The sequence below is a fragment of the Medicago truncatula genome, chromosome 4, assembly GCF_003473485.1.
Source record: "Medicago truncatula cultivar Jemalong A17 chromosome 4, MtrunA17r5.0-ANR, whole genome shotgun sequence".
In the NCBI taxonomy this organism is placed as follows: domain Eukaryota; kingdom Viridiplantae; phylum Streptophyta; class Magnoliopsida; order Fabales; family Fabaceae; genus Medicago; species Medicago truncatula.
The window spans coordinates 52386399-52403914 of NC_053045.1; the positions used below are offsets into that span (position 1 = coordinate 52386399).

Consider the following 17516-nt stretch of genomic DNA (forward strand, 5'->3'; position numbering starts at 1 on the left):
GCATACATACAAAAGAGATTTGGAAGGAGTGAGATGATTTAGCAAGTGAACTTAAGAAGGATTGTGGATCAACGTCAAAAATAATAGAAGATGGTTACAGAAGAAGACAGTGATAGGAAAAATACCTACAGAGAGAGAAATGAGGATTACAAACTCAAGAAGTATGAGGTTATGATCTGGGTGCCTTTTAGCTTGGATCAATTGAAGAATTGATTGGACCAATTTTTTTAATGTTTAGATTAGACTATCCATCAAATCTTATCATACTCTATCCACACTAAATCTTAGCCATTACCAACTCTATCTCTTTCATTGTTCTCTCTCACTAGTAACCGGATCCAATCTCTCTACTTCCTCAATTACCCATTCCACTCCTTCAATTCCCTGTCCTTTCACTCTTTAGTATTTTTTCATTTGCTTGTTATTATTTCAAATTCCAAATTAGTGAAACGGCAATTTTTATATCAATATTATTCAAGAACTCCCTCTGATTCCATTGAAATGGCGTTAGGTTCAAGATTAGCTGTAGCAATATATAACTAAATCAGAAAATTATTATGGTGATGGATTTAAAGTTGAAATTGATCCCAAGCTTAAATAGAGGAACTTCTTTCTCATCGATTATTCTTCTCACAATGTAACTTTGATGTTTAAATTGATCTCACAATGCAACTTTGATGTAACTTTGTAAGCATAAATTGATCTCATTAGGGGAAGAAAGTTACCAATGCTTTGGAAGGAACTGGTGGTTTAGAAAGTTTATTTTATGTTTTATATGTGAATATGAGCTTCTTTCCAATTTGATAGTGTGTGCAGAGAGATAAAGTTGATGTGTGTTAGATATAATATAGATAGACCATGATAAGTTTATGTGGAATGCTCTAATCTAACATTGAAATAAATTGGTCCATTATGGACCAACTATCTTATGGGTTCATTTTATACTCAACCTATGATCTGAATATATCTCTAGGTGAGACCAAGAATATATATTATATAATAAGATGTATCAAATTATTTTAATGTTGTTTTACTAAACAAGAAATGTGTAACTGATTAAATGACATAAATGGCTGCTGTGTTGCAAATGAATTTGAGGGTCTGTGATAAGGTTGATGGAGAGGGCATGCAAGGAGTGAAAGGGAAGGGTGAGTAGAAAAGAAGAAAAAAAGAGGTGTAGGTAGCAACTCAAAGATGTTCTATTTGATTTAACTGTTGGAGGGAGTGATACTGATTTGTAAAAGGAAAATTCCAACACTGACTGTGCTTAACAAGTTCTCAACACCATTTTCAAATACATTTGAAACAATACAACATCACCTGTATTCTTTTTTCCATTCAATACCAGATCAACTTATTTGGCATAGAGGATTAATAATCTAGGTCACTATTATCCATCATTTCTATCTAATGTTGGATTTCTAATAGATAACTTGATTTACTCAAGATCTTCAGTCTTCCCTAGTCAGTTTCAAACAGATCAGAATATGGAGAGAAAACTCATGTCAGCCGAGATGCTCATATGCTCATGCTGATTAACATTGGGTTCAGGAAGAGAACTACATGTTTATAATCTGAAAGCCACTTCTCTTTAAAGTTACAGTACCAGTTAACAACTATTGTACATTGATTGGATGAGCTAAATAAATAACCCGTAGCAATTTCTCATTCATTTTGGTGGAACCTTTGGAGAAAAAATAACTAACTAACTAATCTACATAACTTAACATGCTTACAGTTTCTGGTGGTAAATCATGCACCAAGGGCTTCTCAGATTATGCCATAGGAGGAGACCTGATAATAACTTCCTCTTGGGCTTATAACAAAATTTATAATTCTACTATCACACACACAGGCTTCGTCCCTGATATAGATAGAAAACTACAATCCCTGCACTCATACAGAAGAAGCTTCAGTAGTCATTGTCTTCATCTTTCATAATTGTATTTGGACCATCATCAAAACCAGGGCTAGGGGCAAGCTCATTCAAATCAAGGAAACGTCTCTTTCCTGTGCCCTCAACTTCATCTTGACCAGGAGGACTACTTGATTTTTCAGGAGGCTGGTTTTGTTCATTCTCTTCAACTTTAGTGTCAGGGGCACCAACAGGCTCATCTACTTTCATTTCATGATCTCCGTCTTCAATGCTATCAGAATCTTCACTTTCCATCACATATTCCCCATTCTCATTCTCATTATCATTCTCGTTCTCATTCTCATTATCATTCTCAATCTCATTCTCGCTGGGATCTGAGTGATTAGCTGATGCATTAGACTTCTTGAGTTTGGTGAACTCGGTTTCTGAATCCGACATCTCATATTGTCGGTAATCTATACGATTTCTAGTAGCCCTCCTACTGCGTCTTGGACTTGATTGAATCTCACCCACAGACCTGCGTTTAGTTTCCCTTCTAGTTCGGCCAGGCAATCGTTTGACTTTGCGGGGTTTGTCACTATCCTCGCTGATGCTTCCCGAGTCTTCCTCATCATCTTCCTCTTCTTCTTCATCTTCTATATTATCATCATCCCATTCATCTTCTTCATCTCCTTCAGAGCTACTAGAATGCTTCCTTCTTTGCTTGCGTTTCTTGAGATACTCTTCATCATATACAGCTTCTCCAACAATATCATCATCGCTGTCAAACTCTGGCTCATAATCCGATACTTCTTCAACAAACTCGTTCTCTGAATACCGCTTAGGTTTCGTTCTTCGACGACCGCTGATGTTAAAATAAAATTATTAGTCAAAATTTAGATAGAAGGCATCTGAGCTGATTTGGAAAAAATAAATATTATGCACCTTCGGTCCAAATTGTCAGTATTATCATATTCATCAGAGTCAGAGTCAGAGTCAGAGCCGGGTGATTCTGTAGATGAGATACCAAAATTCTGATGTTGTGCTGCGTGTGAAGGACCATGGTTACCATTAGTTTGAGCGTCAGGTTTTGCTACTGGTTCTCTCCTGGGCATAGGTTCTGGAGATGTCTGTTTCCGCCTGACAATGAAGGAAAAAAATAAATATGCCATGAGAACACAGTATCAGTGAATGAGTATGACTGACCCATCTCCTTCCCCATACACAACAAATACAAACATAGAAGGAAAGTGTATTAGCACATACTTGGTTACTTTGATTGCCTCATTGATGGATCGATCATAATCATCTGCACCGACAATAATGGCAAAAGTTAGGTTGATGTAAACAAGCACATAGTGGATACTCTGGATGTAAGATGATCACTATCCAACCAAAAATAAATGTGACAATGAATTTATTCGTTTCTAAATTGCCTCACCACATATCACCACCACAATGGTAGGGATGTAACTAATGTTACTTTTGTTTGTTGGATCTTGAACCAAAATGATTTAAAAAATAAAAGGTGGCCAATCATAAGTCTAAATTCATTGTGATAATCAGGAGGCAAAGGCAGCATGGGAGAAGTTGTTTCTACAACTAAAATCAGTGACCACAATGTCATCAGGTATCAAGTGCAACCTCGTCATTGCGCTAAATCTAGCCTTATATTACCAAAAACCAAGTATGGCCTAAAAACTTGATTCTTTTTTTTTTTTTTGGTATATAAAAACTTGATTTTTGTCAAAAAAATCTACCATGTTGAAAAGGGCTAACCATCATAGATAGGAAAATTCAATCTGACATTTATTGGATAGGAGTAACCAGAAAGTTTCAATACATTATCTCTATAGCAACTCTACCAGCCCCCTCGCCCTTGGGTAAAGGGCAGTACTACTAAAACCAGATATTCCCCAAAAGGCATGATGTAGATGATTATGATACAGTGGAGTTTTTACAGACATTCTAGCATTTTATAGGAGGACTGCAGACTAAAACACAAGGACTAGGTAACTGGTATAAAGAACATGAGAACAAAAGGGAAAACTCCCTTCTGTCAAATCAAAATTCAAATCCTTATGTAATATAGGTATCAACTACCAACACCGTGAAAATGTTGGTACGAGTTATAATTGAACTGTTTGCTCTTACCGAAAGTGTAAGTTACATGTTTCCTGTCACGAAGTGCACGCCCAGCAGAAAGCCCATCAGTAACCAAGTAATTATCAAGAAGAAGAGCTTCTCTGTGTTGCTTTTTCAGCAATCTCTCTTTTTTCTGTGCCAACATATTTTATATCAGTTACAAATGTAACTAAGATCCTTAAAGGAGCACAAATCAAGATTCTTTTACTTTTGAAAAAAATAGCACACTTTTGAGTTATAGGAATACCAATTTTACTCAAATTTCTCAACCCTAGAGTACCTTGTGAACTTTCTCAATTTCCGGAAGCATGTCTATCTTCAGCTTTTTCCCAACAGAAGTCTCTGTTCTGTTTTTACTAGAGAAAAGTTTCTCCTGAGTAAACCGGTGAAAGAATTGATCAAATATAGGAAAAGTATATGCAATTTAAAATAAAAGCAGCGGAAAGGGTTATCCAATTCTTTTAAAATAACTAAAGATGGAAAGAAAAAAAACGGGCGGAACCATTCATCTGGATTTAAACGAATATCAGCATTATTAAAATTTCATGTATAAAATAGAATAACACTGACCAAAAGCAGAATATCAAACAACTGACATGACAATTGCTTCCACATTAAACATCTGATTTCATTAAATAATTGTGGAACTAACTTTGACCTGTGTGGTTAATGATTGCTTGCAAGTTCAAAAATAAATAACTTTCCGATTCAATCAGATTTAGGTATTAACCATGAAACATGCTAGGCAAAGATGTACAGATTTATTGCGCTTTTGAGAGCATTTCATCCCAAGATTGCAAAAGATTTTGCATGCCTTTCTTTGTTTAGAACCCATAAAACCGACAAGCACCCATAACATATGTATGTTTAAGTTCTACTAAATTGAAGAATATTGTCACTGGATTTTCAGAAATCAAGCTTAGTCATTTATATGTGTGATTCTCTGATAATTTGCACATGGTATTTTTTCCACCGCATATAGCAAACAGGATAATGTCCAAAAGGGTATGTTATCGATTTTCTTGTACTTGTACTTGTACTTGCCTTGCTTCTGCAAGCATTAGTAAATTTCTCTTCCTAGGGTAATATAGTTTTCTTGTGCACATAGTAAGAAAAGATTCCAATCGATAGTGAACCCATGAACAATTCTAGCAGAAATTTTCTCTAATCAGGTTAGTTAAATCCTATTCAACCACAAAAAATTTCAATCTGTCCATAATAGCTTCGGTATGCTAGTAATAATTTAATAGTAGCCTTGTGAAACGACATCAAATAATGATTTATTAGCAGCCTTCTAAAATTGAATAATGAGATAAATATTAATACAATCTTTACGAATCTCTGGTGATTCTAAACATGAAAGTTTTCATTTAACTTATGATTAGGTACTGTTAGATAATTTGTGAATTTAATGTATTTGTAATTCATAGACAATACGTAATTTGGAATTCCTACTCTGTTATAGTTTAGTATTTTAATAAAGTTTCCTTTGAATATAAGTTGAGATTTCTAATAATAATAAAAAATAGGAAATATTTTGTGGTTCCTAACAAAACGATGTATTCATCTTTAAACTTTTTAAGTGATTTGTTATCTGGCTTAACAATTTATAACACCAACTCCAAGCAATCAACTCAATAATCACTACATGTTCACTGTTCCATGGAAAGTCGTAATTAACAAGAACATAGATCAACCAGCTAAAGCAGCAACTTACAGAAACATCTTGAAATTCATCAAAATTGGTAGCAACTGCTTCCCACTGGTATGACGTATTAGAGAGAACCTGGGAACCTCTTGCTCTCCCTTTCCTTGGTTGAATCACTTCAGTTTTTCTTATTTCTCGATATAACCTATGACCAATCACGGGGTCATCTTCATACCTGCAGTAATCAAATTTCAAATGAATAAAACTACAAACAGACTTAGATGTACAATAACTTTCTAATATGAAATTCCAAATTTTGACCACGATGAAGGGAAAGCAAAAGTATATTACCAATAAGAAATGCCATTTGAATCACCTCCAATACGCTCTTTACGGAATGTTGAAAGTTGAACACCATGTTTGACTGAGTTGTCAATAAAATTTCTGATATCTTCTTGCTGCAAGATATTGCTCAAATTTGATCATTACATCAATGGTAAAATAGAAAAAGGGATAATCAGAGTAAGACCATGTCAGGCCATTGTTTCTCTGCCAAGGGGGAATTGTGGATGTGCCTAGTGGGTTTAACTACCCCCCAAAAAAAAGGATCCATGGTAAATAAGGGCTAATCAAACAGAGAAGTCTTTGGTCTTTGAAAAAGAAAATACCACATGGAGACAAGTAAATGTGGATTGTAATACATGACATGGCAATATATTGACACTGATCAACCTTATTAACAACACAAGTATAAAGAGCTGCTTTATGTGAAAGATAAGAGGCATGAAAAATAAACCAGAACAGACTCGTTGTAACAGAACAAAACAAAAACATAGGAAAAAAGAGATATAGTGTCATGCACATACATAATCGCAGTTCATTCAGGCATGGCATGAATCAACAATGCCTAATCATCCACAAATATTCAAGTTTGCATAAGGGAAAGGAATGTCATCCTACCATACCAAAGTTCACCCATTTATGATTAAAAGATGTAATATACAGATAAATGCATTAATAATACCTCAACACGAATGTCGCATAATGCTTTTAAGATGATAACACGGACGGCTGGATCAAGTGATTTATATACTTCAATCTCCGCCCTGTAGAGTTAAGCATAACTTGAGACTAGGGAATTGTATAGATTAACATTATAGGATTTTAAATATTGCAATAATATTTACCCTTGTGAAGCAACAATCGGAAGATCCCCCTCGGCAACCTGCACGTGAATTCCATCCTCTTATAAGCTCTCGAAAATTTAAATTTAAAATTATATATATATATATATATATATATATATATATATATTAATCAAATATAAGCACACAAAGTAGAAGTATATTATTACCCAATGCCACCAATCTCTCAATTTTCTGCATAATACGGTTATCCAAGTATCACGTGTGAGTGCCACTCGTGTAATAGGAGGGATTGCCTATCAAAAGGTATAAAAAAATGTTAATATCAAACCGGTATGAGCTTTGCAAACACGAGAAAAGAAAGTACAACTTTCTAAAGGTAATAAAACTAGACATTGAGAGATATCATTGCGGTAGAGCGGTGGCTGAAACAACTCCAGACACCTCATGCAGGATTTGAAGTACAGTAGCTTTTAAACAAGCATTCTTGACTTTACCTACTCTAATTTAATATTTGCCACTAAACAACATATCCACCCCCTTACAAGAGATTAATGTTTTTGATTGCGGATGGCTGACCATGGCAGAAAGCGGGAAACCCGTCACGGTGGCATTCTACTCTTTAGAGGTAAATTCGGCCTTTAAGTTAGAGCATCACAAACAAACAAGTCCCGAATTTGACACTCACATGGATTAAAGAAACTTGCAAGTTCATACTTATCACTTTTAGAAAGTAAACAAAGGGCTTAACATATAACTAAACAATAAAAAAAAAAAAAACTCCCAATTAAGTACCTTCTCTCTACTTACCAATCTCTGTCAAGCATGCAATTCAGTCACAAGCAATTATTACCATCTCAGAATATTATATTGGTCAAGTCCAATGCCATATCATCAATTAGTAATGTAATCAGATAAAGTTTCATCACAAGTCCCAGCCGTTGGGCATCCCTCAAGTCTATCACCCGCGTTAAACCCACTCAGATAGAAGATTTAGACAGGCCAACCCAACACCTTTGTCATAACGACATCCTCAAAACACATTGCTGCATTTATTCTTGCAACAAGAATACCCAAGAGCAACGCAAAATGTAAGTCAGATTCACTCAACTCTAGAAAATTTAGGCAAGTTTTCACCTATGTCATACAGACATCCCCAAATCACATGGCTTAATTTATGCTGGGAACAAGAATAAGTGAAAGCAATGCAAAACGAAAACCAGCAATTTCCAATGAGTATGCAACAACAAAATGCAATCAAACCAGCTAAAAAACTACAATTTGCAATTCAACGTGAAACTTAAAAAGCACAAACATTGCAACATTAACAAAAATCAACAAAGAAAGCAAATAAGCATCATCATGATAGAATATTAACATTCACATAAAGTTGAAGAAAAAGCACCAACCTTTAACAAAGGCATGTGAATGTAAAACAAAGTGTCATTGGGGTTAAGAAGAGCAGTCTCAAACTCTTCAGCAGAAAATTCAAGCGAGATATTCAGCAGGGGCCTAAATAGCTGCAACAACAAGAAACACCATAAAAATTAAGCTTTTCAAAACAAAAGCAAAAAGTAACATAACCCAAATGAAAAAAATCACATTTTTAAACTCACATTCAAGAAATTGAGTACGGAAGCTAACTCCCACATCGACCGGAGTTTCCACCGCGGCAACTGCGACTCAGACGGCGGTTCAACCAACGGGGTAACGATCTTACTGCATTGCGACGGCGGAGAAGGTGAAGACTCCGGAGAATCCTCCCTCTCCCTCTCCCTCTCACGCTGCCGCCGTTGTTCCTTTTTCGGTTTCCGTTCAATTACCGGCGGAGAGGAATAGAGACGTTGAGCGGCGCGAATCGTGCACGCGCGGGAAGGACGGTTGCTTCTCGTGGTCGGAGGTGGTGGAGCGGTGGCTGTTTCCTCCTTGGGAACCGCGTCGGCGGCGGTGGTGGTGGGATTTTGGGAATCGGGTTCCGGCGAAGGTGGTGATCGGTCGGCGGGAAGCGGAGAAGGAGATCCGTGAGACATGATTGAAAAGGAGGGTTTATGGAAGTTATGGTGAGATTACATGTAGAGGATCACGGGGTTAAGCATAAGCATTGGATTTGAAGAGAGAGAATGAAGATTGGAAAAGGAAGGACCAATTTCAAACCCTCAAATATAACAAATAAAACCCTATCTTATGAACACTGTTTATGTTGTTAATGTTATAATAATAATAGTAATGAAACTGAAAAACACAAAGAAAAAAATCAGAGAGAGAGAGAGAGAGTGGTGATTGTTTTGTTTTGTTTTGTTTTGTTTGGTTGAGAGAAGAGAGACAGTACCACTACCTGAAATTTGGTTTTCAATTCAAGTTATGTTAGATTAGATTTGCTGCCTTCACTAGGGTTAAATCTTCTTTTCTGTTTTGTTTTGTTGGATCTTATCTTTTACCTTGTTTTAATATTTATTTTTTTTACAGACAGATATCAATGGTTACCATGTTATATTATATTGGTAAGAAGGGTTTAACATCCGGTTCTTTGAATGTTTGAAATTTGAGTGAGTTTGACGAAATTATGATGATATTGTGACTTTGATAAGAGGTTATCTTTTTAAATTCAACCAAGAATGTAAATGTTAGGATTTTAGGAGAAATAAGGGAAGCATCCTTCTTTATAGCGATTAAAAAATATATCAATCATCTAAATTACAACAAGTACAAGTATGATATTTGTTTCCTTAAAAAAAAAACAAGTATGATATTTGTATACTTTCATATTTCCACGCTTATTTAACATCTCATCTTATCCCATCTCTTTTTATACGACATCATCAAACTATCACATTTCTTTTTCTTTGAAACTTTATACACTCGAATGAGTGTACAACAAACATTTTCCAAACCATAATCACAATATGTGTACATTTAGTTCAAATTTCTATGTCCTTCTGCTTGCGTTTACACACAGAGGAAAAGTAAAGTAAAATAAAAAGACGAAAAGTACATCTAATTTAGCTAAAAAGTAGTGAGGGAAAGAAATAAATGAATAGTTTTATGATAACATTTTAACTACAATTTAAGTTGGTTTGTCATAAAACTTGCATCATCATTATAATCAAAGTTTAAAATCTAATTGAGACGGAAAGTAAACTGAACTCCCATTTCATGTAAGTAATTATTGAAACACTTATGAATGAACAAAGTTAATCCATCTAAGAAAAACGCTTTAGAATATTTTTTTTGAGATTGGTACGCAATATGTAAAATTTATTTTAAAATAATTAAACGTATAAAATAACATGACATAAATGATTGGATATTGAATATCATTTTAGCCAGGTACCATGCAAAGTGTTCAGTTCATCTAATTGTGTTTTCAAGAAGAGAAAAAGTAGAAGCTTTAAATTAAGCATGCGTCTGACTAAGTGATGAAGTTTTTCATAAGAGGACGAAAGATGTTTTGTTGAAGCATGACTATAATAATTGGTGAGTGAGAGATAGATAGAAAGAGAAAGAAAGAGGGACCTCACCTCATAAAATTACAGTACTAAGTTTTGTTGTGTGTATGTGGGGGGCATAATGCATACTCCATGGGCTAAGTTAGATTCTCTTTTGTGATTTGATGTGTTCGATCATTTGTACTATCAAAACTCTAGAGAAAGGAAACACAAATAAAGAACTAAATTCCATTTCTACTTCGTTGCACTTTTTACATTGTTCGTGAATATATGTACTTTCTCGGTGTTTGTTTGGTTTCTCCTTCAAACATGGAGTAGTACTTGTCCATGATATACATGTATGTTGATCGGCTTAATAGATGTCTGGTCTTCGTAAATTCATTTATTGACAATCAAAACAATATTCTTAAAAAGAATATGAATTTGATTTTTAAATATTTTTATTTCTTCAGTTTTAAAATTTTTCATTTTATTTCTCCAATTTTTTTCAAAACAAAAACTGTGTCGGGTGTTTTACAACTTCAAATAATTATGGTATGTCCACCTAAGACCTTTTTTCACTTTTTAAGTCTCTTTAATATAAGACCATTTGCAAAATTCATATACATTAACGATTTTTTTCTTCAAAAATGCCCTATTTAATTTACTATTGAAAACCATAAACATATTCTCTCTCTTTTTTATGATAGCACATTTCAAATAAATTTATTACTTCAATAACTTTTTTAATACTCGTTATTTTTGCTAGAGGTTCCTATAATAAGGGGTGGATAGAGAGACCAACTATTAATGTTGAATCAACAGAGTTAGTTGCAAGCTTAGGGGATAAAAGCTTGGTCAACAAGTCTGCATAATGATGAGTAGCAGGGATGTGTTGCACCATAAAAGACTCTTGCTGAGCACTTTCTTTCTCCCTTAGGAAAAATATATTCAGGTCCATATATGCTTATTTTGTCGTGTAGGACTAGGTTATGACACAGAGCAACTGTGCTCAAATTGTCACAATACAAGATTAAGGTGCTAAAAGGTATTTTTGAGCCCAGTCAACAAAGATTGAAGTCAGAGCACCTCAGTTGTAGTAGACCTAACCATTAGGGCTTGATTCTTTGACCACCAAGAGACCAAATTAATTAAGGCTTAAGTTGATGCAAGACCCAGATGTGGATTTTCTATCATCAAGATCCACTCTCTAATCATCATCATAAAAGGAAACAATAAAGAAGGGTTGGGTCAAGCAGAGTGCAGTTGAAATTCATGATAGAGTCCCTCGAGGCACCTCAAGATTCTCTTGAAGCTGTCGAACGGGACTCCAAGGGTTGAGAGAGGAATTGACAAGCCTTGTTGACTGAGAAGCTTATTTCAGACCTTGTAAATTTGTAATAGTTGCATATTGCAAGGCACTATCAACCGCCTGTATAGACAAGCTAACTCAATCAATTGTATTGTTGACTTCCTTCATCTCATAATGTAATAGTCTTATCTTAATATCTTTGGCAGTGGGTCGGTGAATTTTTTTGTTCCACAAGCAGGTTCATCAGCATTCTTTCTCACTTCAGTTCATATTATGGCAACTGATATATTTAGTGACCTAAAGATTTGTCTGAATTTTTTTTTGCAGCTGACTTTATTTGTGACCATGCATGTATAATGATTTTTCAAAATGATTTCGCGAAATTGACACATGTACTGGACTGAAGTTTTTTTTGGCATGAAGATGATGTACATGTCTAAATATAGAGTATCACTTCATTCAAGTGTATAATGATGGACTACAGTTGACTTACTTTTTTTGACTCTTCTTTGTAGGTTACAAACATTACTCCGCTATAAAGGGTGGTAATCCTACCTTTCAATGCAAATAATGCAGCTAAGTAGTGCCTATGAAACTTACAAGGTCTCTAGTCCATAAAGCTCATGATCGTTTATTTCTCAACACTGAAACGGAAAACATGTTGCTGTAGTGTTGTTGCATGCTTTATTGAAGATTCTGTACCAAATTGATATGATCAATTTGTAGTATTTTAGAATCTCCATCCACTTATATACTAGTTATTACACTTACACAAAAGGAGAGAAAGAAGAGTAGAAAGCAAGAAAGAACTTGTGAATAAAACATTCTCTTATCTATCTGTAATTTAAGAGTTATCATAATTAGCATATACTACATAAAACACATCAAAACCAACAATAAAGATGAAAGCTGCAGAAACATATATCCATAGAAGCTACTCAAATGGCTTGCATGAGAAGGAGAAGGAGAAGGAGGAGTAGTAGTTGTTGATGCCTTTTCCTGTGAGCAAGTGTAACTGCAGCGACTTGGACGAACAACTCGGTAAACACCAGAACTTGCAAGAATATAAACATCTTTGTTGTTGTCCTGCCCAAATGAAAAGATGTATCCAAGAGCTGGAAGGGAGCTACTGGGTGCTGAGTCACATGGTATAGGAGAATCGTGTGCACAACTGAAAGGGATTTTGCTAGTCGTGAAATTTCCACTATTTGAAGGATCTTCGGTGGCAGCCCAAAGTGCACCCGCATAAAGATCAGCATACAGGTACCTGAAAAGCACCAAAGGGTTTTAAAAAAAGTCACATGGCAAATATGAGCAAACATCCACAGCATCAAGCAATTTGATGTCTATGATATGTGACCAAATCATGACCACAACTGAAAACACACCAACTGTATTTGGTCGTGATTCTCTACAATGTCGAGGATTGCGACATTACAATCGTTATTGTGACAGAAATTTAATATCTTGACACCAATCAATGAGAAACAACTCATAATGTTGCACAGATGTGGACTATTTGTTCTTGAGCAAGAGTTTAGTATTGTTCTGAATAAATTACAATTCGTTGTTGCATTCCTCAATCAAAGAGTTCTATATTTCCCTACACACTCTTTAACTACTCATAAAAATTTGGGCTGGGCAAACACTTCTTCACACCGTCCCTGTAGTGGACATGTAAAGCATGACCCGAGTGACAGAATTTAGATAGACTCTGAACTCGTCTTAAAAATTTTGGTTAGGTATAACTCATCCATACAAATGCAGCTTGTAAGGTGAAGGGTGTCTTCTACTTATAAACATTTTTGCAGACCACGTCTTATTATATCAGTGACTCTCAACAACTTACATAATATGAAAAACTAGATGAAGGCCAAAAAGGAAAAGAAAAAGCTTCAGTACCTTCCAAACATGCAAGGATCAGTCATGGATCGATAAACATATCCCCCGGTAATCGATGCTGATCCTTCATTCTTGTTTATTTGGGAATGGTTGTATCCTGCTATGGGGGGAATTGGATTTATGGATTTAAGGGATGTATTTCCTCCAGGTGACTCTGTTGTAGTGAATGGATAGAGTCCCTCATATACACGCCAGCCGTAGTTTCCACCTTTTGTGATGAGATCCACCTCTTCATAAAGATCCTGCAAATCAATTGTGTAACTAAGAATATTGCATTTCACTTTTTTCCTTGTAGAAGTTACGAAAAGTTTGTGACTGAGGAAATTGACACGATTTTAGCCTTCAGAAAGACACATGCACTCTTTTTGTTCTCTTAAACAGTTATACATCCATTGAACATCCTTAACAGACAACTCGGTTAATAATGAACGAAGTAATGGTTAATGAAACTCAGTAAGTGGTTTAATGAGTATTCCAATATTGCTGTACTCATTAACCAAACTCCATATTTCATTAACCCTAATTTCAAACGTCATTAACTAGCATTGCAGGTTTCGAATTTTTCAAGTGTACAAATATCATTTCTGAAATTTATTTTGAGATAAGCATTCACAAACCTGTCCAACATCTCCACAAAAAAAGTAGGAAGGTTTTTCTGAATCAAAACTGCATCGCCAAGGATTTCTTAACCCTAAGGCCCATATTTCAGGCTCCAGATCTTTATCTTCACTGAATGGATTATCCTTAGGAATGGAGTAGCTACCCCAAAGTCCAAGTTTACTAACTTCTGATGCACCTGAAAGGTTCATGATAAATATAATTGTCAATAGTCAGTACTCAATGAACTTCACAATGCTAACACCAACACGTCAACACCAGTAATAATTTGAGAAAATAGAATGATTGAATTGCGTCGGTGTTGGACACCAAACACGCCTTCAATATGAAGTTTTTGTGATGTATATATATAGAGAGAGAGTTGCTACATTACGGTGTGCAGTTACTCACTTGGAATGTTGTCTACATCAAGCCTCATAACCTTTCCAAGTAGTGATTTCTTGTTTTGGGAAAAATTGTATGGATCACCTGTACCTCCTCCATCTCCCATCATGAAGTATAAATACCCATCATTAGGTCCAAAGAGTATCTGACCACCGTGTTGAGATGTAAATGGGAGTCCCATGGTAAATATCCTTCTTACCTCTGTTGGTTTAGCACTTTTAGCCTGAAAATTCGATAATGATTAGATAGTTCTATTCTATTATATCCACTGAATTAAACACCTTATAGAAACTATTGTTTCATATGTATAGTGTTAGAAATGCGTACCGAGGATGGCTGAGACCCGGTGCCATTAGCAGTATATTCTGCAATAACAGTTTGATACTGACACGGTTGAGCGCCGTTACTGGTACCTATCTTTGATGGATCACAATTAACATTTGAATTACAAGAACATATTCCATTGCATCCAGACCATTTATCTTTATTACAGTTAAAAGAAGCGAAGAATCGGCCGTTGTTTGCGAAATTTGGATGAAACGACATTCCCATCATTCCAAATTGAGTATCAAAATAAACTTGATCAGTTAGATCAACAAAGGGACTTGATTCATCAAGCTCCAATTGTCCTCCTGATCCTTCTTCGGGAATAGTTGCCAACCAAACTTTCCCCATTTGACTCGAGAAGAACGCGCGGTTTGAGCCATCAGGATGAGCAACCATATTGAGATAAGATCCATTCCCAATTTTCTCAAGGCATAAACCATGGGGAGGGATATAATAGTCTCAATTTAATGGAAGCTCCACCAAATGCTTTACAAAAATCGTTTTTCGATTGCCACAGTTCATTCAGTTTGGTTGCATTGGTATTAGCTGGTAATCCACCTCCTTGACCTTGTAAGGAAGGGGAAAATGGTGAGTTTACTATTGACGCAGTTTGACATGTATCCCATACTTCAGAGCAGAAATCATGCACTAATGCCTTTGATTGAGAAGAATTTGCCGGAATGGCAGAATTGCAAAGCACAGGAACTGATCTCGGCGTGGATTGAACCGTAAACAGCTGGCCTGAAAAAGGGTCACACCTCTACAAACAAACAAAGTTAGCTAGCTACATACAAGTCAGAAGTTAATTGTTGAACTGAAAAAAGTGGTTACTGGCAGGTTTTTGAAAAAAAAAAGCTCTGCAACAACAATCTAAGTCACGATATACAGGTTTTTGATGTCTCTGTAACCGTAAATGAAGCTGCATTGATCGCATAAGACTGCAATTCTTCGGAATGTTTGGGATCAAGACTGTAATCACAACTGCGATTTAAAACATCGGTTACTAGTCCAGGTTTGAATATATCAAGATCTCGTCCCAGCCCACGTTGAGACACTGAAAGAGTACTAAGCAAAAGGTCTAGGGCCCGATCATTGCTACTCCCTTCGTGCCTATTTATAAGACCTTTTGGAACTCTTTATTCATATTAAGAAAAGTTGATAGTGTAATTGATGTGTATAATTTGTTTTTGACTATTACTAATTTACCTTTTGTGTATAAGTGTGTTCAATGTTGACTTTTCATATTTCAAGACCAATTGATAGTATTAATAAGGGATGTATTTGGAGAAAGAGCAATAGTATCTAGAAATTTGTACAGTCTTATATTTAGGGATAGACATATCTTTTAAAAGGGTCTTATAAATAAGAATAGACAAAGTACAAACAAATTCTCCCTCTACTTCCCTATAAAAAACCTTGAATATATATTTTTTCTTTAGGTTCTCTTTAGAATAAATAAATAATTTAGGGATAAAAAAGACCTACCGCACAAAGTATTGATTTCAAAAGTGAGGCACAGGCAGTATCAGACACATTCATCTGTTGGAATTGCTTCTGAATTTGTCCATCTTGTATGGAGTTGCAGCAAGTACTTCCATTGTTGTAAGGACAAAATTTGAGTGTGGTATTCAAGGTAAAGGGTGCCTCTACATACCACACACACACGCACAAAAACAATCAATATACACATAAAGAAGATATACACATCTATAATGAAAAACAAAACAAAACAAAAAAATGATGGAAAAAGAAGAAAAGATATACATACTTGAGTCAACACATAGAGGAAGTGAAGTTGAAGAATCCAAAAGTAGGAACAGAAGGGAGCAACATAACAAGAAACCTGTGGAAAGAACAGTCTTCATGGCAGGCGCCAAACAAGTTGAAAGAATGAAGAGGTTACTATGCTAACAGACAAAGAATCATCTATGCTTCACTTTCACATAAATCTCAGAACATGCTCCAAATATCAATTTTCAGTTTTTGTAATAAATTAGTAGTCACTTTCAATTTGTCACCCTCTTCTACTTCTTTTATTCAAAAATATATATTATATGAACTCCCATATAGTTTTATAATTTGATCCAACCCTCTTGATGTCAGTGCTGTGCCCCACGGCCTGGCCTTGCCTTCCCTAGTTGACTTATTGTCCTATAAATATGTATAATAAGATAAGATTACCAATGGTATGACAAACTCAACATCTAGAGATGCAAGTGGATGTATAGATTACATTACATGTGATGTTGGTTGGTTCATCGAAGTATTTTGAAGCTTTATGTTATATTAATTAGTGTGGTACACACGGTTAGGTACAATGAAATATTAATATATGTTACTGTATATTATACAGCTATATATCTTTGTGTTTTATGTATATTTATTGGACTGTTTTTTAGCCGAGTTTCTAACTTCTAACTAGCACTAGAAAAACATATTCGTGTTCATATTCAATATTCAACGGATAGATCCACTATAAAGTCAAATTACTCTTAAGTCAAATAAATAATAAAGTAGGGAGGAAAAACAATGGACACACAAATATATGAATTTTCTTTCTTTTTCGACCAAACAGACAAAGATATGATGAGAGATATGTAAGTTGAAATGAGAAGTGGAGTTCATTATTGGATAAAAAAAAAAAATCAGAGTGTTTAGTCAAGAGCCAAGGTGTGCTCACGTTAGCAATGGCGTATGTATTGTATTATTGGCGAATATTCGTCTCACTGTGTGTTGGCAATGTTGGAATTCAACT

The 17516-nt window shown here is 35.3% G+C and overlaps 2 protein-coding genes across 2 annotated transcripts; both read right to left on the reverse strand.

Moving 5' to 3' along the window:
- Nucleotides 1-1488: 1488 nt before the first annotated feature.
- On the reverse strand, nt 1489-9038 carry LOC25493794 (DDT domain-containing protein DDR4). Its single transcript, XM_013602404.3, has 12 exons — nt 8410-9038; nt 8203-8313; nt 7003-7089; nt 6836-6873; nt 6673-6754; nt 6000-6106; nt 5718-5883; nt 4281-4373; nt 4010-4133; nt 3122-3164; nt 2801-2995; nt 1489-2720 (listed from the first exon to the last, which is right to left on the reverse strand). Exons 1-12 carry the CDS (start codon nt 8821-8823, stop codon nt 1913-1915), a joined length of 2268 nt encoding a protein of 755 aa, XP_013457858.1. The 5' UTR covers nt 8824-9038; the 3' UTR covers nt 1489-1912.
- Nucleotides 9039-12138: 3100 nt separating this feature from the next.
- On the reverse strand, nt 12139-16991 carry LOC25493795 (HIPL1 protein). The gene is given in 8 exon segments (XM_013602405.3): nt 12139-12797; nt 13433-13674; nt 14050-14228; nt 14441-14657; nt 14762-15209; nt 15211-15521; nt 16247-16407; nt 16530-16991. Coding segments are annotated over 8 exon segments (2052 nt in total). The 5' UTR covers nt 16627-16991; the 3' UTR covers nt 12139-12400.
- Nucleotides 16992-17516: the final 525 nt, after the last annotated feature.